This window comes from Bactrocera oleae, chromosome 2, assembly GCF_042242935.1.
Source record: "Bactrocera oleae isolate idBacOlea1 chromosome 2, idBacOlea1, whole genome shotgun sequence".
Classification (NCBI taxonomy): domain Eukaryota; kingdom Metazoa; phylum Arthropoda; class Insecta; order Diptera; family Tephritidae; genus Bactrocera; species Bactrocera oleae.
The window spans coordinates 53,879,195-53,905,576 of record NC_091536.1 but is presented as its reverse complement, the minus strand read 5'-3'; the positions used below and the strand labels follow the sequence as shown (position 1 = coordinate 53,905,576).

The following is a 26,382-nucleotide window of genomic DNA, read 5'->3' as shown; positions in this document are numbered from 1 at the left end:
TAGAAAAACCTTAACAGATTGATTACTAATCATGAACTTTAACCACATTGGACCCGAAAATGTTTCGTAGGTCTCTTATTCGACCAAATACCCACGAGGTTTGGTTTTCTTTATTATTTCTTGAAAGTAAATATTTCTCTTCGTAGTTTTTCATTCATTAGTCTTTATCAATTTATTTGCGAATTTGTGCTGGCAAGGAATTAATTTACTCCACGGTCTTAAATCCAAATTTTCACGGGAGACTTGTATTACTAGCATCTCTGCTTGATGATCCTATCATTCAGTATCATTATAAATTTAAAGTATTTTTTCCATTTCATGGTCACTGTCGATAAAATTCTTAATGATGTGGAAACAATCTTAAGTATCGTTGGCTCAAAGGCTTCAAAGCGATCGAAAGTTTTCCACAAAAAGCCACACTTTTGCATTCGGGGAAAAAACTTACGGCAGTTGGTTGTTGTTTTTCTGTATCTCATTAAAAATAATAAAATAAAACAAGTTTTATTCTTCAACTCACAACAAAACTCAGCTGCTACTTTGTTAGACTACCAATTTACTCTCCACAATACCAATCCTCTCTGCGAAAGAGTCGAGCATGTGCTCTTATGTTTCCTTATAAATTGCGAATTCACCATCAATTGGAGAGGCAGCATAAAGGTCCATCCTCCATAGGCACAAGGCAACAATCTCTCTCTTATTAACTCAGCTGATGAGCGCCACCCGCAAAGGCACTGTGTGGAATGCGAACAAGTTGTAGCAGAGAACTTAAAGCAACATTCATTTCATTCATTTAAGTTCTCTGGTTGTAGCGCATAAAATACTCGAACCTTTGCCGGATTGCTTAGTAGCCGATAAGGAATCAGACAGGAAAGTTCGAAGCTCCAGAAACTCCCGTAAAACCGCGTTAAGTAAGGAAAAGCGCGCGCGCTCCTTCGACCCTACGCTCTAAATTTACACTGCTCACATTGCAGGCAAGCAGTAAAGTTAAAAGTGGTTACAGTAATAAAAGGAGAACGCATCCTTTCAAACGAATAAGGTTCTGCTTTCCACTACGTACTTGTGGAGCGCAATGGGGGTAGTATGTGGTGCTTTCCACAGACAACAGTCCACCACACACTAACCAATATTACTCGTATTAGAGCTGTTCGGTGCAAGTAATTGCAAACGAATGCAAAACTGAATAACCATTAGAAATCAATGTGTGTAAAAAATAAAAAGTGAAAAAAGAAAACAGGAAAGCAAATCAAAAGGATAGTGTAATACATACGAACAAACAAGGATTGGTGAAGTTTTTTGGCCTCTACACGTTCGTGGTGTTCGTTGTTGCGGCAGCACAAAAGAGTAAGTGAAAGTTTTACGATGCTAAATTGTGGGGAGCGAGAGCGACAATTACTCTATGTGTGTATGTGAGTGTCAAGCACACTGGCGGGCATGAGTTCATTGACGCTTCACTGCCTTCTTCTTATTTTCGCTAGTGCCCAACTTCCTGTTTGAGTGACTGCCGAGCTGCCTGACTGAATGACTGAGTGACTCACTGTGAATGTAAACAAATTTTCATAATTAATGCATTGTGTACTCGCTTTCTATTTTTGCGTGTGTGCAGTTTTGTGTACATTCGCTGTATGAAGATGTAACTGTGATTTAAAGTTGTGCGTCGGCGTTCAATTTATGGATGTTAGCCGCTCTTACGAAGATTTGAGTGTCAATATATTCATAGCACTCACATTATTATATTTGCACAACTTTTTCATTCATTGTTCCCAAAGTGTGTGGAAAATAAACACTTTTATTGCAAAACTATATTTTGATGAGGATGTAAGGACAAAATTAGTTTGTCGCTGAGTTATGTGCAGAGTTAACAAGCGATTAGTGAAGGTATCAATATCAGTCGCTGAATAATGCGAAATATAAATTTTCAACAAAATCCGTTGTTTTAACGACCGGTTTTTTCGATAGCCGATTAGTTTTTCTGAGCTCACTTGAAACTGTTAAAACTTCGAGAGATATGGTCTTCTAGCAAGAAACACATTATTTTTTCAATATGACATTAGAAAGATAATATTTCATACTAAAAACAACTCGTATTGTTTGAACATGATTCAAAAATGTACATCAACAAAGAGAACATGTGAAGGCCAAATGTCGGAAATATCGACAAAATAATGCAAATGGTCGAATTCGACTGTTTTGTAATCACTGTTTCAATTGCTCAAGAGCTAAAAATTGTACAAGAATGCTTTTGAAACCATTTAAATAAGACAGGATACAAAAAAAAGCCCGATGTTTGGGTGCCACAAAAGTTGACGCAAAAAAGTTATGAACCGATTTCTAGAGCTGATGGTTGCTGGGGATCAACGTCAGGCGAAAACGGTCGTGGTCTAATTACGGTAAGCTTACGCAAATGCCTGGACCGGATTGACGGTCAGGAAAGTTTTATTATGTGTATGGTGAAATTGACAGGGAATCTTTCACTATGAGCTGCACACCTACGATCAAACTCTTAATTCGAACTTGTACTGTCAACTATTAGACCGTCTAATTGAAGAAATCGCCCAAAAGTGGCCAGCCATCGATAGTCACTCACCGGAAGCTGCGGGAACTTGTGGTCCGGGTTTGACACCAAGTTATTACGCCCTTCTCCAGTCTAGCGTGTTTTTTTAGTTTTTTTATACTCTTGCAACACGTTGCCACAGAGTATAATAGTTTTGTTCACCTAACGGTTGTTAGGTTAGGAGGTCGATCCTAAGAAGGGTCTCACTTGGACAGCTTAAAACGCCGGTCCGTTGTGGTATCTAAAATTTATTTTACGGATTTTAAGCCGTACCGCATGAGGGGCCATTGGACAGTGTCCAGTAAGAACTCCTACAATAGCGGTGAGATGAACTTTGCTCAAGGCGAGAAGTTCTCCAGACCTCCTGCGCTCCACTCTCGGCCTGAAGGATCTCGCAGTCGCACAGAAATTGGTCGTCGATCAGCGTCTGCTGACTGCACGCGAGGTCCATTGGTCTAGAGCTAGAACGCAAGACGTCAATGGAGATCCAACACGGTCCCATTCCGATTTGAGTGGGGACCCCCTAGCTAGCTCATCGGCTTTGCAGTTGCCAGCGATTCCGCTGTGACCAGGCCCCCTAGGGAGGCAAATGTTGAAGTGGTATTTCTAGTGAAGACAGACACTCCTTAACTAGCTTTTACTGCACGGTTCGCACGCTCGCAGCTAGTATTTCCGCTCTGCTATCGGAATGAATGCTCATTTCTCTAAACGAGGCTTCACTTCGTAGCATTACGTCTACCGCCAGCTCGATACTGCCAATACTGAAAAGTACTGCAGTGAACGGGTAGTCTAAAACTAAGATTGACGGAGAAAACCCCCCCGCCTAACTTCGACTCATGCGTGAAAAAGCTCCACAGACCCTCCACCAGACGAACACATTATAGAACAATATTGGCTTGACTACGGTTTCGTAGAGCCGGAACACCAGCTTTGCAAGAGTACCCCCCTTTTCCCTATAGCGATGCCTTCTTAACTCTTTCCCCTATTCGCCCAGTTAGATACCACGTTTAGGTACCCTTCAGTTAATTCGTAGACGGTATTTAGGAGTTTTCCCTTAACTCTAAGAACGACATCGTCAGCGTTGGCTATCGCCCGACAGCCTCGTTCCCCGAGTTCTTTAAGTAGGTCGTTTACCACCAAAATCCAGGGTAGTTGGGAAAGTACCCTTCCCTGTGTGTTGACACTGTCTCCAGGCCTTCGGGACATGTTCCAATCAAACACCGTTCGAGTGGGTGGGGGCCTGCCAGCTGCATGACACCTTGACCGTACGCTGTAGTTGCGCCGGTATAATGTCATCAGGACCAGGCCATTTGATTGAATGATTTTAGTGCCCAGGTAAGGTGACTTTGATCCAAAGGATCCAGGAACGTTGCACAGGCCTACTGAAGCTCCCCCAGGGGCACTTCTTCAGCATAGCGATTCAGCGGAAACTGAGCATCCCGGAGTAGCTTCAACGACTACTTGCTGCTCGTTGTCTAACCAGGACTCCTGACAACTACAATGTAGAGGACCGCAGAAGGTTTTCCCCGAGGCTCTCTTGGCTTTCCCCAACTCATCGGTCAGTCCAGTCTTGTACAGCGTCCAGTCGTCACTAGAGCCACCTTAACGGGCTTTGTTGAAGAGTCTTCTGCTCGAAGATCTGATCTCCGTTAGCTCCGAAGTCCACCAAGGGGGTTTCTCTTTACTTTTTCGAGTTCTTAGAGGACAGGAGCTTTCAAAAGTAATTCTACTGACTGAGCTCAAAGCCTCGACGAGCTCATAAATCACGTCAGCAGATAGCATCTAATTCCTGTCGGGCGCGGTTGGAAGAGCTGATCCAAGCTTATTGCAGTACAGGTCCTGATTGGTATTTCTGAAATTTCTATAGGTTTTAAGCTCCGGGTGCGAGGCGTCCAAGCTAAAATCAATATATTTATGATCAGAGAAAGAATGGTCGTCTACAACTCTCCATTCCAAGATCAAGGGAGCAATTTCTCTAGAAGCTAACATAACATCAAGGACTTTAACCCTGCTAGCAGTCACAAAAGTAGGGCAGTTTCCCCTATTACAAATAGAAGGGTCCGTACCACATACAAAATCAAAAAGTGTCTCACCTCTTGCGTTAATATCCGGGTGGTGTGCTTAGAATTGGCATCCGAGCCTATTAAAGGTGCGGCTCCTTTAGGGGAGGCATATAGGCTGAAACAAGCCAGAGTTCCCCAGCACTGTCCATCAACCCAGCAGTGACGACATCCTCGTTGCTGAAAATAGGTAAAAGAAAAACGTTAAGTCCGTTACTGACCAACAAACACAACTGCTTGGCGCCAGGAGCTTATGGCTTTTTGTCCATAATCCAGAAATTCCATCGCTACTCAGCCACGGTTCCTGGATAAAGACAACGTCGGCTTCGTCTCTTCTTAAAGGAAGCAATAGAACGGCGGAGGCCGCCTATGAGTGCAGGTTAATTTGAAGGATCTTCATCCTCAAAGTACGCTCCAACAGTCCACAGCTTCCTGGAACAGGCTCTCGAGACTGAAGACGGATCCATCATCACCTAACGATCCGCTCCCCGGGCCCACCGCGTCCGAGAGGATAAGGTCGATATCCATCTTAGAGTGGGTCTCTTTCCCCCTCTCTGCTGGAGGCAGCGGGTTATCCGCCCTGGCTTCTCATCTGTCCTCTCCAGCATAATCACCCTACAACTTTTGGTGGGAAGAGATGGATTGCAGTAGCGCAACATCTCTTTGATTTCGGCCGGAAGCCAGACACGAACCCGAAGCCGCTTCGGGAGATCCGATTTGGTCACCGCCTCGATCCTTGCTCCTTTCCACACTTCCCCTACCCTAGCTAACGCCTGTTCGTCGGCACACCTTATAACTTCATGCATGCCAAGGTGCCACCCCACTCTCACATTAGAGGATGGTCCAGGATTTCCCCTGACCACCTTAATAAATACAGCGGAAATAGCAGCCGCTACCCGCTTCCACTCATCATGGAAGTTGGCTCCATCTCCCGTGCTGCGGTCGTACACACCGAGCTGTAATGAGCTGGCAAATTTATCGATTTCTCTAAAAATCTGACCCGTGACTTCTTACCGACGGAGGATTCCCCTCCTGAGTCCCCTGCTGCTAAATCGGAGTGTGGGGCTCGCTCGGCCCACTTTTCTGTCGTTTACCCCGCTTTGCACCATTTTGGGCCACTCAAGTGTGCTAACATGCTGATAAGATTTCTGATCAGCCTGCTTGCCACCGTAGCGCTACAACAATGCTTTTAGTTTGTTATCTTTAAACTGATTTCGAATTTATCGCAGATTATCTATCTCTGAACCGATTCTATGAGTTGGCTAGTGACCAAGTGTGCTTGAACCGCTTGTAATCTAATTGTTTACGTTTACATTTACATTTTACGTTTAAGTTATTTAATTTATAGTTTTTAAAGATGACTTTATCAGCAATTATTTTATACCTGAGTTTATAAAAATACCCAAGCAAAACTTTCTAAGGCGAATTATGAGCGAAATTTACCCTTAACTTTCTGCAGTTCATCAAATATAGTATATTATTTTATTTACTCTATTAGCTTGAGTAACAAAATTTAACATCCCTTCTAATCGCACTTATTTGTGGAAATCATTAATTTCATAACTCTTACAGATAACTTATTTAAAGTGTTTCAATTCTAAGAATAAAGATACCAATAAATTGCCTAGCAACACACAATCTTTTATTGGCCTCAACTTGGTCTTCAAAAATCACTCACTAGCTTTGAGGCCAGAATTCGTGGAATAAATAACTTTTCAAAAACTCTTAAAATGCTGTCGGATAGAATATTATTTGCACTTATTTGACGTTTGCCTGCAACCCATCACCCCAGCTCTACATAATAATATTATGTATTCATGGAATGAGATAAATACCAGATACCTTTGAAATCGATGCTGGGTTCGTCCCTCATGCATCATTTGTTATTTAGCTTGTCTGTGAAAATTTACCTTACATAATATTTCTTTCCCATTACCGCTCGCATTTCTCGTTGGTTCATATATTTATAAATTGATAAAATTTCCCTTGGTGCTTCACCTTCACACGGATTTTCCAATTTCAAGTTCAACGGAAGTGCACGATATATGTATGCCAGTCATTTGACACAACCATAAAAAGGATTATTGTGGGTGGCTGTGCTGTCCGATCAAAACTAAACATTTTAAAAGTACCATGATGCAAGCCGAACTGCAGGGAGAGTAGAGTAGATGTAAATATATGTAAATAATGTGTGATCGTTGGTTAAGCGAAATATTTGTACTCAAACTCTTGTATAACGTTTCCTTTCACATTTATTTTATTTCATTTTTATTCTATTTCATCTTTTCTTGTGGTTATACTATATTATATTTGATGTGTGGTGTGCTGTGTGCGGGAATGTTGTCTGCAAGCGGATCAAAAAATGTACATCTAGTAGATTTTCATAATATAATACATTCCTAACAGTATATTCCAGTTCAAGGAAATATAATTGAAATTCGTTTGGTTCCAAAAATTGCTTAAGAAATTTCACCAAAGCAATTCATTATCCTTTATGATTGAATAAAAAGTTTTGTTATTAATTTTCAAAAAAAAAAAATACTTTCTTGTGAAAATAGATTTCGTTATTAACAATAATATAAATAAATTACAGTTAATTATATAACATTGAGTTAGAAGAGTAGTATTCAAGCAGTAATAAATGACGACTTTGGTGGACTTTTTATAATCTATCTCATTAACCCCTATATATGGCAGCCCACAGAAGAGTTAAAAAGCATCGTTTAAATTTACGATATATGGGTTAAATGAACCAATTTGTTTAAAACCGACAGCTGAGTAGACAACTCTATCCGTTTAAAAATTTCCAAATTTGGCTCCCACCCAAGATAATCATGTGTATAATAATAATATAATAGGTATAACTAAAGATAACTCCACGTGACAGAAGCTCCTATCGATCTTCGATATTAGCCGAAGAACCCATTCAAGCCTTTTTAATGTAATGTAAAGGATTGTTTGGTTGATAATGGTGTGATAAAGTATCTGACTCTTACCTAAATGTAGAAAGTAAAAGTAGAAGCCCCACAATAAGATACAAGACTGTTATTTCGAATTACGAGTCACATTAGGGCGGGGCATCTGCAAGTTAAAATTTTTTTTTAAGTGGGCGTGGTCCCGCTCTCTAATAGATTTAGTGTACCTATCTTCTAAACCGGTAAAGCTGTAATAACCAAATGCACTCAGAACAAGTATTTTTAGCACCCCTATCGACAGCGTGATTGAAGTCGGGCGATGTACCCGCCCACTCCTCATACAAGTATAATTGTTTTGATTCAAACTGTGTGAAAACTCAATAAATGAATCAGTCAGAGACGTTGAAGCTTACACATAGGATGGTACAATTAAGCTTTATAGGAGCCAATACAAAAATTAAACAATGGGCTTGGCACGTCAGCCAAATTCACCGTTATATTTGTTCTTATGCTATTTTTGATATTCTTAGTCCAGTTTAAAATGGTTTCGGGCTAGGCTCAAATTTGGATACGTGTTGGCTGGTCTGATGAGTCCAAATTTAACCGTTTTCAGTCAGACGGAGCAATACTGCAGGCGTAGACCCGGAGAACGTATACAAAGACACCATGTATAACAAACTTTTAAAAATGTCGGTGGAAATATAAGTTTTTGGGGATGCTTTACATGGTGGCATGTTGGTCCTCTTCATTTTTCATGCGAAAAAAGAACGATCTCCAAATTCTATCCGGAATTTTATTGAGAAATGTGCTTATCCCGAACAAGAAAGTTTTTTTTTCTGAAGTAAACAGCAAAACTTGTAAAGGAATGAATTGGAAAACCACATTTTAAATTGATGGAGTGGCCAGCACAACGTCCCGACCTGAATCCGATTGAAAACCTTTAGTCAATAGTGAAAAGACGGATCAGGCAGTGTATAGTTATTTTTATCTAAAATATCGGTCAATGTGTGAGATATATATATTTTTTTTATTTCAATCATTTTTAAAACGATAACAATGTTTGATAGCACTACAACTAGTTTTATAAACTAACGAGAAGTTTTATTTTAATAGTTTACAAAGATAACTAAGAAAATCGTAGTTCCTTGAAGTTCTTAGTATTCTAACTACCAGCTAAATTATGTGGTGAGACTTGAGAGACATCTTTCTAAGAGTCTCCTCTTTCTCACTTCCTCATTCACATGTTCATTAAATCTTTTGTAGCCTCTGCCTGAAATCTTCTTTCTTCAGCGACTGTATTTACATTTAAGTCGCGATGAATGTCAACATTTTGTGTTGTACCAGGGGCCTGAACAATACTCATTAACACCTTATTTTGGAAACGTTGAATAATATTTATGCTTCTATCATTGGCGCGACCCTGCGTTGCGCATTATATGACCATTCCGGCTTGCTGATTTGTTTGTATAAAAGTAGTTTGTTGTGTATGGACAGGTTTGACCTTCCTCCAATTAGCCATTATATTTTTGACAATTTCAGGTTAAGTTCAATCATTTTTATACTCTCGCAACCTGTTGCTACAGAGTATAATAGTTTTGTTCACCTAACGGTTGTTTGTATCACCTAAAACTATTCGAGTTAGATATAGGGTTATATATATATAATGAAGAGACGAGTTGAAATCCGGGTGACTGTCCGTCCGTCTGTGCAAGCTGTAACTTGAGTAAAAATTGAGATATCTTTATGAAACTTGGTAGACATGTTTCTTGGTACCGTAAGACTGTTGGTATTGCAGATAGGCGTAATCGGACCACTGCCACGCCCACAAAACGCCATTATTCAAAAACAAATAAATTGCCATAACTAAGCTCCGCAATAAGATACAAGACTGTTATTTGGTATACAGGATCACATTAGGGAGGGGCATCTGCAGTTAAAATTTTTTTTAAAGTGGGCGTGGTCCCGCCCCTAATAGGTTTAATGTGCATATCTCCTAAACCGCTAATGCAATAATAACAAAATTCACTGGAAGCAAATGTTTTTAGAGCCTCTACCTACAGTGTGAAAATAGGTGAAATCGGGTGGCAACTTCGCCCACTCCCCATATAACGGTACTGTTAAAAACTACTAAAAGCGCTATAAATCAAGCACTAAACACGCCAGAGACATTAAATTTTAAAATTCAAAATTAGGCAGTGGGCGTGGCACAGCCCACTTTTAGGTGAAACCCCATATCTTGAGATCTGCTTAACCGATTTCAAGAAAATTCTGTACATAACGTTATTTTCATATTTCTATGTTATAGCGCGAAAATGGGCGAAATCGGACTACAGCCACGCCTATTTCCCATATAACACCATTTTCAATTCCATCTGATTCTTTCACTTTCCACTAAGCATATCAAGCAACAATGATTATATCGGGGTAAAACTTTGTGTGAATAATACGTTTAAAGTATGCCACCTTCTGACTAAAAATTGTCTAAATCGAACCAAAACTGTTCAAGCCCCTAAGTACTAAATATGTGGACCCCAGTGCCTATAGTTGACCTTCTACCGGAAATATCAGTCAATCCACAAAGAAATCTCAGACGAGTATACCATTTGACTTTGCGAGAGTATAAAATGTTCGGTTACATCCGAACTTAGCCCTTCCTTACTTGTTTTCACCTTAATTTGCTCTTTCCAGCGTAATTTAGCATCCAGCGTAATGCCAAGATAATTGGCTGTATTGACATATGGTATGCATTCATTAATAAGGCTTATAGGGTGATAGGTAATTTTTTCGTTCGTGAAAGTCTCATGAGTCACTTGCCACAGTTTAGTTTTATTCTCCAATCCCTAGTCCTCTTGACTATTTGATTGCATCTTGCATATGCATCGCCGTTTTTTCTGTTGTGTATTCGACGCATAGTATTGCCGTGTCATCAGCAAAAAGGGCAATCATACTGTTTGATGCTAACAGTAAATCTCTAGTATACATAATATACGAAAATGGTCCTAAAATACTTCCCTGTAGTAAGCCTGCTTAAATATCTTTTAGTTTAGAGTATTTATTCCCTTATTTTACACGGGAAAATCTCGAGGTAATATACGATTCTAGCAGGGCAGAATACTCAACCGGAAAACATAATTTTAATTTATGCATAAGGCCTTCGTGCCAGACCTTAGCGAATGCCTGCGCATGGTCAAGGAATACCACTGAGCACACTTTTCCCTCTCCCAGGGTTTTTTCTATTTTAGAGGTGATTCTACGAATTTCTTCTATTGTAGAACGCTTATTTCTAAAGCCGAAATGATGCGATGGGATTAACTACCTTTTAGCGATGATAGAGTTTAATCTTTGGAGGATTAATTATTTAAAAAGTTTTGAGATTTGTGGAAGTAGTGAAACTACTTTGTGACGAGACTATATGTGTATCCTTTTCAGATTTAGGAACCATGACAACTTCTGCAACTTTTCAGAGACTTGGAAAATACATCAGACGGATTGATAAAATGAAGATATAGGTGAACTTTAATAAAATTTTGTGTGGTAACTGCTTTAATACTTCAACTGATATTAGATCGAATCCGAGTGCTTTCTTAACTTCAAGCCTTTTAATTTCATTTTTGACCTCACAAATGGGGTTTGTTGCATGATCTGGTTGAACACTACTGAGGTACGTATTTTCACTACTCTCATTTGGACGAAAAGTTTCAGCTAGGTGTGTTGTGAATGCATTTGCTTTAATGCATTTTGACATTTCGCCGCAGAAATTCTTGGTATGTCCAAATGCCTTCTTACATTGAAGAATAAGCTTAGAATTCTTAACAGGCTCAATGAGAACTACGAAGTGAAAAATATGTTTAATTTCATTTTTCTTGACATCTTCATTAGTATCAGAGGTAGCTACATATTTAATGGCTCTTTTGTTTTAGAACATTTAATCCTTATTTTTTTAGATCAGCGGCAAAAGCACTAACACTACACGCATGATGGAGGCTTTTAATCATAATATTTATAGGTCGCGTTTGTTTGCCTTCGTAGAAACACCATGGTACTCCCGGTGCAGTCAATATTTTTGTCACCGATCTTTAGTAATCACTGGATGTGACACTTATTTTATGAATGTCGTTATTTAAAAGTTTTAACACATATATACTTTTCGCAATATCTTTAGTTTGGTTATTTAACTCTTGATAATTAGGATATTTAAAGTCATAATGGGCGAAGAACGCGGTTCATACTTCGGTGTATGATGTTTAATTGTTTCAGAACTCGATGACGATGCATTTTCTTTTGTAATCACCTCTGCTAAAGCTTCAGCCTTACGTTATTACTAGGCCTTTTGTTTTTCTTTACAATCCACTCTGTTTTCAGAGCAAATTCTTTTTCATCAGTTTCGTAATGTGGACGATATCATTAGTCACGAGTGTGATCTTATTTTGTTTTTTAAGGATGGCTTATTGCTTCCCGAGGGCTTCAGGTGGCTGGGTACTAATCATGATATAGCTGTCTTTTAAATTACTTTATATGATAAATAAATTATTTTGGTTTTCTAAAACAATTTTCATGAAGAATTTTACAATTAAAACTATTGGCAACACTGCCTTTCTAATAGCCAGAGAATATTAATTAATAGAGAAGGCGCAAATGTTAAAAAATACTAATTTGAGATTTGAGAGAAGAGGAAGCATCGAAAAATACAACTTCGAAATTTTAGAAATACACTACACAATGACCGAAATGGAGAAAAAGCTATAAATAGATACAAAGAATGTTCTTACATCAATTATGCGCATGCTGATTTACATTTGCATCTTACCAAAAAATACTAATTTTTGTAATTTAAAATAATCCTTCGAATTATATAAGAGGATTATTGGTTAAAGCTCCAGAATTTACAATAAAATAAGTAATTAATAGATAAATTCTACAACACATTCTGCATTGGTTGCATGAACTATAGGTATCTAATAGTCAAAGGATAACAATAAAACAGTGGCTAAGCGGCAGCGATCTCACTTTTGCACAGGTCGTAAGCGTGAAGGAGTTAAGCCATTCCGAATAAAAACGCTTACGTCCGAATTCTGTAAATCAAAAATCTTAATTCTTATTCCATTTTTTTTTTTGACATTTTAACTGATTTCAATTCAATTACTTTAAAAGCATATTTTACTGCCTGAGATAATTAAAATATTTCAGGAAAATATGTTCATACGTTTTGGTTTATTGAATATTCCCTTATTGATGGGTAGTAACAAATGTGAAAATCACACATACATTCTTAAATACACGTTCTCTGATGCTTGCACTTTTTGCATTTTGCGAGAACAGCTAGAACGAAGCAAGTTGAACGATCGCAATAATGTATTAACATTCTCTGGTACAGGGACTTCTTTGTAGGTCAAAGTCCAAGTGATGTTGAGTCCGACTTTAGAAGTTGTTGATGTAATTTGTGGAACAGCTATTTCTCTGCTTCTTTACCCCCCTTTCCCTTCAACGTCCTGCCGGGTTTCCCAACTAACATTTTCGAGTTGCTTCACTTAACTTTTTTTATAGCGGGCAGCAATTTACTTGGTTTAGGCGCCAAGGTTGCCAACGAATAATTGAAATTCAGAGAGGATCGTTTCCTGATAATAGTATGTCTGTATTTCAAAAATGGATTAAATCGAGTCAATACTTCCCTTAGCCCCCATAAACCCAATAATTTTTGAACTTCCGGGTGACTTTATAACGCATATATCGGTGTTTTAATCATAACAGTGTATCTTTCTGTCTAAAATGGATAAAATTGGGTAAAAATTTGACCTAATCCCCATATAACTAATATCAGGATTTTCGAACATCAAACTGATTTTACTCTATATGATTGGTAATGGTATGTGAGATACCTTAATGAAACCCTGAGAACATTGGACTTGGTTACTACTTTACTTTAGTCTGTGTTAGTAGTATGTGGTATTGCCAAAAAATGAAAAAATCGGGTCAATACTACCCCCAACTCTCATATACTACTTATAATGAGTATCGTTATTCTAACAAGTTTTATGCCGAATATGTCGGTCAGTGAGTATTATTAGTATATAAAAATACTTCAAAATATGTTCTCGAGTACATCTGAGCAATGTCAAAATTAATGCAATCAGCCCGTCGCTTTCTTTATCCCCAATATATTGATTTCCGTTTTTCCATCTGACTTTAAACCATTCGCATTGGTCAAAATGTGTGATAGTTTAATAAACTTAAATGGACAAGTTTTCTTGAAAATTATGTATTTTATCGCTGAATTAGAATATAATTGGTCTATACTTTGTTCCAAATCTCATATCTCTCATATAATGAATTCCGATCCTCTGGTTAACGTTTTCGACATCAACTCAATATTCTAAATTTAGTCTCTTCAGCCGAGTTGTTTTCACATTCAAATATCTCATTTGAAGGTGTTTTTAATATAATTTTAGCTGACGCGAACTAAAATATAGCAATAAAACTAAATCTAAGTTTATGGCCTTCAATATAATTCAAGATGATACCAAATTTGATTGCAATTTACCCACGTTTTCATCGAATAATGGATTTTTAATTCTTTCACAACATTTTTTAAATAAAGTTTTGCCAGCACCTAAAGGAATTTCCCGGTCTTTAATTCTTGCAAGTTGCAAGAGTATAAAATGTTCGGTTACATCCGAGCTTATCCCTTCCTAATTTGTTGCATATAGTATTGTACATGTAAATAAAATAATACTTTTTTTATATAAACCAACTCGTTTAATTAGAAATATCCAAGCTCAACAAAAGGGTTAGTTTGTATGACAGCTATATGGTATAGTGATCTAATCTGGAATCTGTGCAAATAACTTGCCAAATAAACATTTTTTCCATACAATAACTTGATTTTAATCGGCGAATCCCACAAATGAGCAGCTTCTTGGAGAGAAAAGAACGTTTGTAAAATTTCAGATCGATGTCTCAAAAACTGAGGGATATCGCAACACTATAGCATATACAAGTAAATAGCTGTCATACAAACTGAAGATCAAAATTAAGTTCTTGTATGATTTCTTTATTTGTGAAGGGTATTCTTGCTTCGGTGCAGCCGAAGTTAACGTCTTTTCTTGATAAATATTTCATTTTCTATGAACATTCTTGACACCAACGCACAGAGCCATTTTCTTTTTCATCTCAGGATTAGAAAAGTTAAAACATTTAATGATTCATATAGGAAATAAAGATCCCTGGGCATAACTTTGGTTTTGTTCACTGTTTTCAAAAAAACATCCTCAAATTGGGACATTTTCCACAGTTTTCGTGTGCTTGTTACTGCTGTTGCTTTCGCTTCGAGGAATTGTGACGAATAAAAAGCTTTTGTGGGTAAAAAAATCCAGGTGCGTTCCGGTTTCATAGACACGAATGTCGTGAAAACTGTCTGTCGTAGAACCCTCTGTTAATTAACCACTTTGAATCTGAAAAAGTTGCTAGCGACGAGTAATAAGTTATGTTTATATATCTACATATCGTCACCTAAAATGCAAAATAACGTAACATCACTTTTCACAAGTTTACAGGAGAAGGAAAAGAAGGACCGGGCCAAAATGTGAAATTAGCTGCTCACTGAAGTGTTCTCTCCATAAATTCATTGATTAATGCGATATCTGGGAAGTGGCGCTGTCTTGTTGAAACCAAATGTCGCTGAGATCACGAGCGTTAATTTCAGGTATCAAATAGTCGGTTGTCAGTGCGCGATAATGGTCGCCATTGACGGTTACGTTCTCACCGGTATCATTTTTGAAGAAATATGGACCGATGATTCCACCGGCCCACAAACCACACCAAATCGTTGATTTTTCTGGATAAAATGACAGCTATTGAATCTCTTCAGGTTACTTTTCGTCTCAAATGCGGCAATTTTGCTTGTTTACATACCCATTGAGCCAGAAATGGGACACCTCACAGAACGAAATTTGGTTTCAAAACGTCGGATTTTCTTGGAAGTTTTTAAGAGCCTATAGACCGAAGCGATGTCGCTTGGGAAGATCGAGCGGCTTCAGTTTTTGCACAAGCTGTATTTTGTACTAAAGTTGAACGATTTGTAAACGTTGTTCAGGCATAAGTTTTTACGTGATAAATTGCCTAACAATACTGAACAAAAATAACATGACAGCTTGGCACGACTCATGCGTGATCTGTCAAAAAAAAGCTTTTGAAAAAAGTACCTCTACTTGGATCACCCGTTACTTTGGTTATATCTGATAGCAGAGCTTAGAAATTTGTATATACCATATGTATCATAATATTATATGATGTAGTGAATCGTAATCACTAAAAAACTCAATTTCGAATTATTTGATGATACGTTATTTTGCATTTTAGATGACGATATACTATAACGTGTTATAAATCTTTCGCAGATTATTACATACACACGAACACATGAAACACAAATATGTATAAGGTATCTTCTTGGCCAATGCCCATCGTGGCATGTTTCAGCACATGTGTTGCATAGCCCAAAGTTTAATTATTGATCGGAAATTTGGCAGGTGCAAACCGATTTATTTGGCAACAGCAAAAGACAACAAAAGCTCCTGCCGACTCAACACAAAGTCATACACAGGCATACCTATCTACCTGTATATGTAGACCAATTCACTGCCCCTTAACCTTGACTGATCTATTTATTTGGCAGTGGCCCATTAAATACACGACGGCATTTAAGTGACAATCGTCTGTAAATATGTATATACTTTGTAAATTCTTTAATTTAATTCAAGCTCCCTTAGGTGACTAAAAAAGTAAGTAAATAGGGCTTTGTATAACTCACTTAGCCAACAGTGCTTCTTGTTTGTTAGTGCTTTCATAGGGCTTGGCAGTAAGACTTTTATTCAATCAAATGCGTGAGACGTGTAAAATGCGGAGAAATGATTCAATGTCACAATGATGGCGGAAAAGTAGAACAGTAGCTGGTTGCTGCCGCAGCAAACACCAACAATGCAACATTTTCATAATAGTTCGTGTGCCTGTTTGTCTGTGTATGCAGTTGAATTACTTTTAAATCAGCAGGAAAGTGGACGGTGCTTAAGTACACCGACGTGTTGCTTGTAGCTGCAAGAGGGTTTTATATGCTTGGGACCGCATGTTGCATCTTCATTATTCCTCTAGTCGCTTAAGTTAACATATGCATCTTAATAATTTGAAATTTTCTTTTTTGCCCTTTAGCACTTTATAGCTGGTCCCATCGCAACCAGGCCTGCCAATACACTTATTCCAATGATCCTCCAATAATTGTATACCATCCCTATAATGACTTTGCTTTGCAAAATACCCGTCTACGACTGTAATAGCTTCTTCATTGGACGAAAAACGCTTGCCACGAAGGAATTGTTTCAGCTTTCTGAAGACGTAGCAGTCGCTAGAAGGCAAATCCAGGTCTTTTCTCACTAATTTTTTTTTATCCAGATAATCCGAAAAGCTCTAATATTACTCAGAGTTGATTTTTTTACCTTTCTGCAGATAAACAATCAACAAAATTGTTTTTGCATCCCAATAAACTGACCATGTAAAACATGAAGTACTCGTTCGCCTGAGATTCCAATGGCATTAGCAATTTCACGCTTAATCAAACTTGGATCTCCACTAACAATATTATGAACTTGGTCAATGATGGTATGGTGGCGGTTTTTTGTCGTCCTTCGGGTGGATCATCTTCCAGCCTAGTACGACCACATTTAAATTCACTAGCCCAAAATTAAGCGGTGCGTTTTGAAAGTAAAGACTCCTTATACACTTCTAACAATTGTTCATAAATATCCTTTGCTTTTAAACCTTTCAAAATAAAGAATCTAATCACTGCGCGATATTCAGTTTTTTCCATATTAAAAAAATACTCTGACACGTCAATTTCAATTGGCTAGTAAACAAATAATTAATTGACAGAATCACTTGTAACTTTGCATGACTTCTCACGACAAATGTACCAACTTGAGAAAATAAAATTGGAGCTAGTAGTGATATTTCTTGGTGAGAGAGAAACTTTTCAACTAACCTGTATGTTCGAAACCGGCAGTAATAAGTAAGGAAGGGCCTAAGTTCGGGTATAACCAAACATTTCATACTCTTGCAACTTGCAAGGATCAAGGCAGGGGAAATACCTTCAAATTGGCAAAACTTTATATTAAGAAATGCAGCGCAAATCAAGTTCATTGTTCGACGAAATGGTAAATGGATTACAATGAAATTTGGTATCATACTCACTTATTTTGAAGGTCATAGACTCACTTGGTTGTATGACTATATATTACCTCCCGTCAGCGAAAACTATACTAAAATTATTGGAGGCATTGAAATGAAAGGGCTGATTACATTAATTTTTGAGATTGAGCATGTGTTCTTGAGAACTTATTAACAAGCAATTTTATAAATATATAAATATTGTAGCGAACACAAATACCAGAACAAATCAGAATTGACAATAAACTGCCAGAAGCACCTGCGAATTCGTAGTTGCCAGAATGTTCTAGTAGCGAACTTAAAATTTCGAATTAAAAGATCGTCTCCGCCAAGGTAAAACCTGCATCCTTTGATGGCACTATTCCGTTCCATATTTTTAAGCTTCAATTCGAAAAGACGGCGTCTTCAAATAGTTGGAACGGTGAAGATAAAGTAGCTGCATTGTTCGTTACATTTAAAGGATTTGCAGCGGAGATATTACAGACCATTCCAAACTGCGAGGCGAGTAGTTATGAAACGTTGTTGGGTGCATTAGAAAGACGGTATGGTAGTGAGCACAGGAAGAAGTTCTTCCATATGGAGTTGCGAAATCGCCGCCAGAAAGCTAATGAGTCGTTGCAGGAGTTTGCTACAGAGATTGAGAGGGTAGCTTACTTAGCTTATGCACATATATCCGTGGAATACATCGAGGACACGCAAATTCAGACCTTCGTCAATGGATACGAGATTACACTACACGCTTCGCTGCGTTATCATGTCCAAAATTGACGTTTGCGGAAACCGAAAAATTGACAACATGCTGAAAGCACTGGAAAAAGCTACGGAAGCGCATAAGAAAAATGATGGTGTGGTTATATGCTTTAACTGCGGAAAAAGTGGCCATATGAACGTAACTGTAACCAGCCCAATAATCCAGTTGGACGTAAACACAAAGCTGAGGAAGATCAAGCAAATGTCAAATTCAACCAATCGTTAAACTAAAGCGAGCCAGCCGAAAAAGATATCGGCTAGCTCCCGCAAGCAAATGCCCTGTAATCTCCATTTCACAAATAAGCAGGAATACGAGTAACGTTACCGTTAGTGGATTTGCAGACGGCGAAGCGCATACTGACTGTGGATACGCATGCATTACATTCCATAATTCGATCTGGTCTGGTTGATAAAGAAGTGAGACCATTAGCTGGGCAAAGTCGCGTACTGCAACTGGAGAAGATACCCAAGTTCTCGGAAAAGTTACGTTGGGTATGGTAATTGGAAAGACAGCGGTGTTACACAATTTTATAGTGGCAGATATCGTCGACGAAGTCATTATGACCTATACAAATATGGAAGTGCCACTTATGTTCGCTTACGATAATAAGTACAACGTAAGTGATAATAACAACAGAGTCAGCAGATTCCACCAAAATCAGTTATTTGGGCAGATGGAGACTATGGGCCAAACAAGTGGTAGATTGTTGATGCCACAAAAGCATCTACACCAAACTTACTTATAGGCAAAAACTGCGGCAATGTTAGCATACCCGATCCCAGGATCAACGTTTATTTTGGATACGAATGCTAGTGGATTTGCAATAGGAGACGTTCTATCACAAGTCATTGATGGGCATGAAAAAGTGGTTGAGTATTACAGCCAGACCATAAGCAAGCCAGAGAGAAATTATTTTGTTACTCGGAGTAATTACTGGCGTTGGTGAAATGAATCAAACATTTTCATAAGTACCATTATGACTAGCGATTTTGAGGGAGAACAGATCATGCAGCATTAAAATGGCTTCTACAATTCAGGAACCCAGAAGGACAGTTGGCACAGTGGATTGAGAGACTCCAAAGTTACGACTTCTCTATAGAACATCGCAAAGTTAGTAGTCATGGAAATGCTGATGCCATCTCCCGCCGTCTATGTAATTTGAAATGTAGACATTGTTCGAAAGCTGAGGCCAAAGAAGACATTATAGATGTCCGATTAATGACTACAACAACAGACTGGAATCCTGAGGAGCTACGGAAATGTCAGAAAGAAGATTTCTGGCTGCTTGCCTCGCGTATAGGAAAGCGAAGATGAGCAAAATTCCCGAGCTCTGATGATTGTTCCGAAAGTAAGAATTCCCGAAGTTCTCAATGAGCTGCACAACGGTCCAAGTGGAGGACACATGGGTATCAATAAAACCTTGGAGAAATTAAAACAAAGGTTTTATTGGGTTTGTTGTCGTCAATCAGTTACGGAGTAGATCGCCAATTGTATCGAGTGCATTGCTGCTAAAGGGCCGAGGTCCAGGAGTCATGGTCAGATAAGGCAGTACAATTCAGGTGCGCCGTTTGAGCGAGTAGCCATGGATGTAGCTGGTCCATTTCCTATCAGTAAATTAGGAAACAAATATGTTTTGGTAGTCATGGACTATGCCAGCAAATGGTCAGACGGCAGGAACAGTAGCGGATGTATTCACCAACAATTGGGTATCGAGATATAGGGTTCCAATAGAATTACATTCTGACCAAGGAAGAAATTTTGAATCCGCTCTAATATAGGAGATATGCCAGAAACTGGGTATCCGGAAAACCCGTTATAAATATTTGAGAAAAGTTGTGGACAAGTATCAAAACGATTGGGATACCCATATATCCTTGTTCCTGATGGCTTATCGGTCTGCTGTACATCAAACAACGGGGCAGACTCCAGCAAGGGTAAGTTTTGGTAATGAACTTCGACTACCGATTGATTTGAAATTTGGAATTAACGCCAACGGAGGAAGGAATGCTAAAGAATTCAACAGCATCCTAGAAGATGAGATGAGGGATATACATGTTATGGCGAGACAGCGAACCAAAATTATGGGCGATAAAATGAGAGCAAAATACGACAAGGCAATGAACTCTGAGGGTTTTATTTAACCCACAACGAAAGAAAGGGTTATCTCCCAAATTACCGTGTAATTGGCAAGGACCATACCAGGTTATGAAACGACTTAATAATGTAGTGTATCACATACAGACCATTGGAAGACCAAGGAATAAAATGAAGGTGGTTCATCTGGAACGACTTGCAGTGTTTGCTACCGCAATATGTCTAATCGGGACGATCAGACTTAGGTGGAGGGCAGTGTAGCGAACACGAATACCAATTTATTCTAATACAAATTAGAATCGACGATAAACTGTCAGAAGCAAATGCGAATTCGTAGTTGCCAGAATGTTCTAGTAGCGAACTTTTGTTAAAGATTTACTACCACAGACATTTCTAATTACAGTAATGCCGTGTAAAGAACAATTAAACTGTAAGTAATAAGTTGTAAACTCGAATAGCGAGAAATAAGTGTTAAGTTGTTGGAATTGGTAAGATAAGTGTATAGCATTAAATTGGGACTTCAATCCAGTGATCGAGCTCAAGAGTGAGTATTAGTTAGACGACGTTAGGTATATGAGAGCTAAGGGAATTATTGATCGGATTCAACCCATTTTTGACACAAGGGTATATTGTTATCCGAAAACATTGATGCCGGCATACTTTAAAGGAAATATTCATGCAAATTTTATCCCAATAGTTTAATTAGTGCATGATTTGTATACCAGGAAGTGAAAAAATTAGGAATATCAAAATAATCCTATGTACCAAATTTTGTTGAAATTGGTGGAGTATGTTCGGAGATATGTGATTTCACCTAAATGTTGGCGGTGCCACGTCCTTTGTCCAATTTTGGCACTTGCTCCTATATAGTCCTTTTGTGTCATCCCGGATGTAAAATTTAATATTTCTGGCGCATTGCTTTATCGCAGTTTGAGCAGTTTTTAATAAAAGGTTATACGGGGACTAGGATGGTTATCATCCGATTCCACCTATTTTCATCCTGTCGCAAGAGGTGTCGAAATGATATGTCTTGTGCAAATTTGGGTGATATAGCTTGAATAGTTTCCGAGATATATACATTAAACCTGTTAGAGGAAAGGGGCCACACCCACTTTAAGAAATTTTCAAACCGCAGGGGCCGCTCATTAATGCGGGTTAGTTGCGGCAATTTTTAAGTTTTAGATTTATGGCGTTTTATGGGCGTAGCAATTTTCCGATTACGCCCATCTTTGAACTCGTCGTCACTTTTTTTGCCAAGGAACATATGTACCAAGTTTCTTTAAGATATCTCAATTTTTACTCATGTTATCGCTTGCACGGACGGACAGACAGATACTCGGATTTCAACTCGTCTGAACATCCTGATTATTTATTATAACGGGTGTTTTTATCATATTTTTACTGTTAGTTGCAGCTTAAAAGCTGAAATAGTTAAAAGAAAAGTCACTTCAAAGTGAAAACATTTCATTGTACAAGTTGTTTTTAGTTCACTGTATGTATACGCTTTGAATAAAATATGTATCTGACACCAATTTACAACTTGTATTTAAAATGTAAGCTTAATGTAATTTAATATTTAATTATTGTTTTCAGCGTAAACTCGCTCGTATTTCGTTATCACCGACGGAATGTTACCAAAAAATAGCAAATTTATATGCGTAACACGCGCACGTTAATACACCGTCATAAACCCACACAACATTTAAGAAGGTACAACTAAAAAGTCAACAACAACATACAAATAACCACAGAGACAGCGCTATCACATTACCAGCCCCGCAAGATGCATCAAGTACTGAGCTATGAGACCGCTGTACGTGCTAACAGTTCCCGCGAGTTCCGCGAGTATGTCACCAAGCGCACTTGCGTCAGTCTCGTGCTTACAATCGCCTTCCTGACGCTCATACTGGGTGAGTATGTGTCCAGCATTGTAAAAGATTTTTTATGACTTTGGCTTTTCGCTACGTTATGAATTTAAATTTAAATTATTTTCCACAGGCTATTTGCTGGGCAATTTCGTGTCGGAGCGTAAATATCAAATGCGACTGAACAAGGCGGCTGGTAAAGGAGTTGCACCGCCACACACGGTGGAAATCACCAGCGCTGATTATGCAAATCTCAAAGAAATCAATGCTTACCAAAAGAACAAAGACAAGCTATTGAGCTCAGCACAATCGCTGAGTAAGATACTGAAACGCGATCAAAGCTATCCGGCGAGTTCCATCAATACGGACATATTCAACAAGTACATATCGTGCACACAGGATATACCGCCCAGCACCAGCATTGAATCCAGCCAATTCATCGAGCAGCTGGTGGATAATACGGCAGCGCGGCAACGCGATTGTTTGCGAGTGATACAACTCATTATTGATAATCACATGAGCGGTGGCACGAACTGAACATAAAGCGGGATGTCACGCATGCAGAGTGCAATGTAATAAGGCAGCGGGTGCAAGCGTCAGCGTAACTCCAAGAGAACTTTTAGAGTGTGCTTAAATAGGCAATAACAGTTGATTTGCGTTGAAATGAGCGTGGCTGATTATGATTTTATACATATATACATATGTATATGTTAAAGTACTCGTATATCGACATATTTCATAGTGGGCCAAATACTTTTTTATAATATTAATGTATATTATTTTTGTAAAGATTTTTTCTAAACATATACTACATAGTAGTTGAATCACATATTGACAACACACATACATGTCATATATACACATAGCAAACAGTCCAGTCAAATATGCAAGTTGTGTGCTTTTCAGCGTACAACCTGCGCAGTAAGACGTCACCCCCGGTAGAAGCGAGCGGCGGCGGCGTGTTTTTATAAAACACCATTGGGAATGAAAGAGGCTTTTAGCAAGAGTAAATGTTGTTCTAAATACATAATGCATACCAATTAACTTGAAGAATTTATACTAACACAGGCAAATGTGAATATATATGTACATACACACACACACCTATGTCCATAATAAATATGCAAATCTAAAGCAAAAACATTTTGACCGAAAAAACAGTTTGAAAATAAAAACACTTCCAATGCGTTTATTATTCCTGAATGTGCTAAATGTTTACTTAAGGGAGTTCTTACATATGTTGGTGCCTACATTTTGTATGTGTATGCGTGATTGTCGCTTTATGAATATGTACATGTGAATTGCTGTACATAATGGTTATAAATTGAATTTACATATGCCGATGTTAAAGTGAAGATCTGTACTATGCCACATACACATAAAAAGGACTATACATATTAGGGTGTGTCATTTTTCTTAAAATTGGTTTTTTTAGTATAAAATAGTAAAGAATAATTTTTCAGTTAATTTTTGCAATGCTCACATGTCCAACTACAAAAATCATTTTAAAAAAAGGTCGGCTATAATACCATTCACAGGTACATTTTTTATAGCATAAAAGGGTATAAAAAATCTGTATTTTGTTTTGGATCGGTCAGTTTGTTTTACAGCTAAATGCTATAGTAATCTGATCTGAACAATTTCTTGGGATATTGTACTGCTGTCTTGAACAATAATCCATTCCAAATTTACAAAAGTTTTTCATACAAGGACTGAATTTTGAACGATCAATTTATATATCAGTGGTCCGATAGTTTCTTTGGGAGAAAAGGATTCCAAATTTTAGATCGATACCTGGAAAAACAAAGTACTAGTTCGCGTTTATACCGACAGACGAATCATGCTGATTCTTTATATATATATATATTTAAATGGTCACCAACATTTCCCTTTGGGTGTTACAAACTTCATGGAAAATTTAATATAAGCTGTTCAGAGTATAAAAATTTCTTATATTATTTAAATGGAAAATGGAAAAATAGGAAGAGACTTCTTTTTTACCTTCTACTTTTTACTAGAAAATAAAGTTACCTAAAATTTACACACCCTAATAAATATGTATGTATTTGAACACATTATAATTTGTTTCCACTTATAACAATTTTGAAGTCCCCCTGGCACTGAGTACATTATTTAATTATTTAAGAGGTAAGATTTTTTTACATGTACACAAAAAAGAAAAAAAAACAATTGGTTATAATAGTATTAAGAATTCTGACTGTATTTAAACGAAGCAGAGATTAATGGCTGAAAAGGTAGCGAAATTAATAAATTATTAAATATAAATGTGAAGCAAAATATTAAAAGAGATTGTGAAATGATTTTGATTACGGTTTAAATATGTTGAGAGAAATCATAAAGCGAAGTACAAGAAGTTTTGTTATAAATTGGTTGTATCGGTGAGCGATAAGGGGGTAACAATATTAGTTTTAAGTGTAAAAATTTTTAAAGTAAGGCTCAAAAAGCTCATTGTACCATAACATGCAGTATTTACTGCCGTTATTTACATATATGTATATTTAATAGAAATCTTTCAAAAAATGTTTCTCTTCACTTTCCAATATCATCGAATTTGAATGTGCGAATTATGGATTATTGTCCATGGGAACGCTACAATCTCCGAATAAATTGGAGCTAGCCAAACGTTTTTTGTTGAATGCAACCCTTTCGCCGGTTACGTTTGCGAATTTAGCTATACTTGTACATATAGTTGCTATAAGAAACACACCTGTTAGGGGTATTTTATCTTCGGTGCAGTCGAAGTTATTGTTTTTTCTTGGTTTTAGGAGAACAAAAACCGGCCAAGCTAAGTTACTTTACCCAACAAGTGTTCGCAGAGATTTTAATAGAAAAAAAATCTCATAGAATAATTGCGAGATGAGCAATTGCGTCACATCAGCGGTGGCTTCGGACAAGGCTTAACGAGTCAATTCTAATAAGTCTGGTGTAACGCTTTCAGACTCTGTCATTGATAAAAATTTTTGTGTATACATACATATACCATATAAGGGTTTTTTTGGGAAAACAATCAGAACAAATGTTCGGTGGAACATGGTCATAAAATGCGTTTTGTTTTTTAATTTTTTTTTGCTGCCTTCGTTCGGGATTTGAACCAAAGGTTTACCCATTGATTGTCACACCCTCAAAGCCCTTTATCACAGCGGCTGCAAATATTAAAATATTAGCTCTTCCTCATGGTAATAGCGAATTTTTTAATGCTCAAAAGCAGATAACAGTTGTGTCAGAGTCCAATTTGATGAGTGCGTCTCTTCCTTTTCTTTTATCTTTGTTGTCTCTTCCTCTAATTCCACCTGAAAGACATATTCCTCAACATTAATGTTTTTCGCTTCCATGGCCTCTCGCAAACGAAATTGTAATTCAAATTTTAATCCATTTGTCCCCAAACCACAAGGAGCTGGAGCAACCTTTTTAAGATCGTTAAACTTGGCCATTTTCAAATAATTACCTCCTTGGCAATTTATTTGACAATTCCACTTCTGACACCAATTGTAACAGATTTCTCGATAAATCGTCTACCTATAATTCACTCTTGAGTTCGATCACTGGATTGTTAAATAAAAGTCCTAATTTAATGGCTATACACTTATTTTTATTTCTAATTCTAACAACCTAACACTTATTGCTCGTAATTCGAGCTTACAACTTCTTGCTTATGTCTCAATTGCTCTTAACACGACACCACTCTAACTAGAACTGTGTCTGCTGCACAATCCGGTAGCCCTTATGTAGTAGATTTGTACCAAAACTTCGCCTCTAGAACATTCTGGTAACTACGAATTCGCTGTCTAGTTGGTTATGGCAGTTTATCGTCGATTCTGATATGTTGTAGTAGATGACTTGAGTGTAATAGCCACAAAGGATGGCAAGAATAAGACGCTACTCCTAGAATAAGATCCTACCACACTTGGTGAAA

At 37.8% G+C, this 26,382-nt stretch overlaps 1 protein-coding gene across 1 annotated transcript; it reads left to right on the top strand.

Annotated features, from left to right (window-relative positions):
- The first annotated feature begins 844 nt into the window (after positions 1 to 844).
- LOC106624373 (uncharacterized) lies at positions 845 to 23,651 on the top strand. Its single transcript, XM_014244097.3, has 3 exons — positions 845 to 1,341; positions 22,177 to 22,493; positions 22,582 to 23,651. The coding sequence occupies exons 2-3, from the start codon at positions 22,367 to 22,369 to the stop codon at positions 22,983 to 22,985; spliced, it is 531 nt and encodes a 176-aa protein (XP_014099572.1). The 5' UTR covers positions 845 to 1,341; positions 22,177 to 22,366; the 3' UTR covers positions 22,986 to 23,651.
- Positions 23,652 to 26,382: the final 2,731 nt, after the last annotated feature.

What these genes read in the sequence shown, in the direction of transcription:
- LOC106624373 (XM_014244097.3), top strand. Translation starts at nt 22,367, where the DNA reads ATGCATCAAGTACTGAGCTATGAGACCGCTGTACGTGCTAACAGTTCC. An exon ending in CTTCCTGACGCTCATACTGG is followed by an intron (nt 22,494 to 22,581) that starts GTGAGTATGTGT and finishes TATTTTCCACAG; the next exon opens with GCTATTTGCTGGGCAATTTC.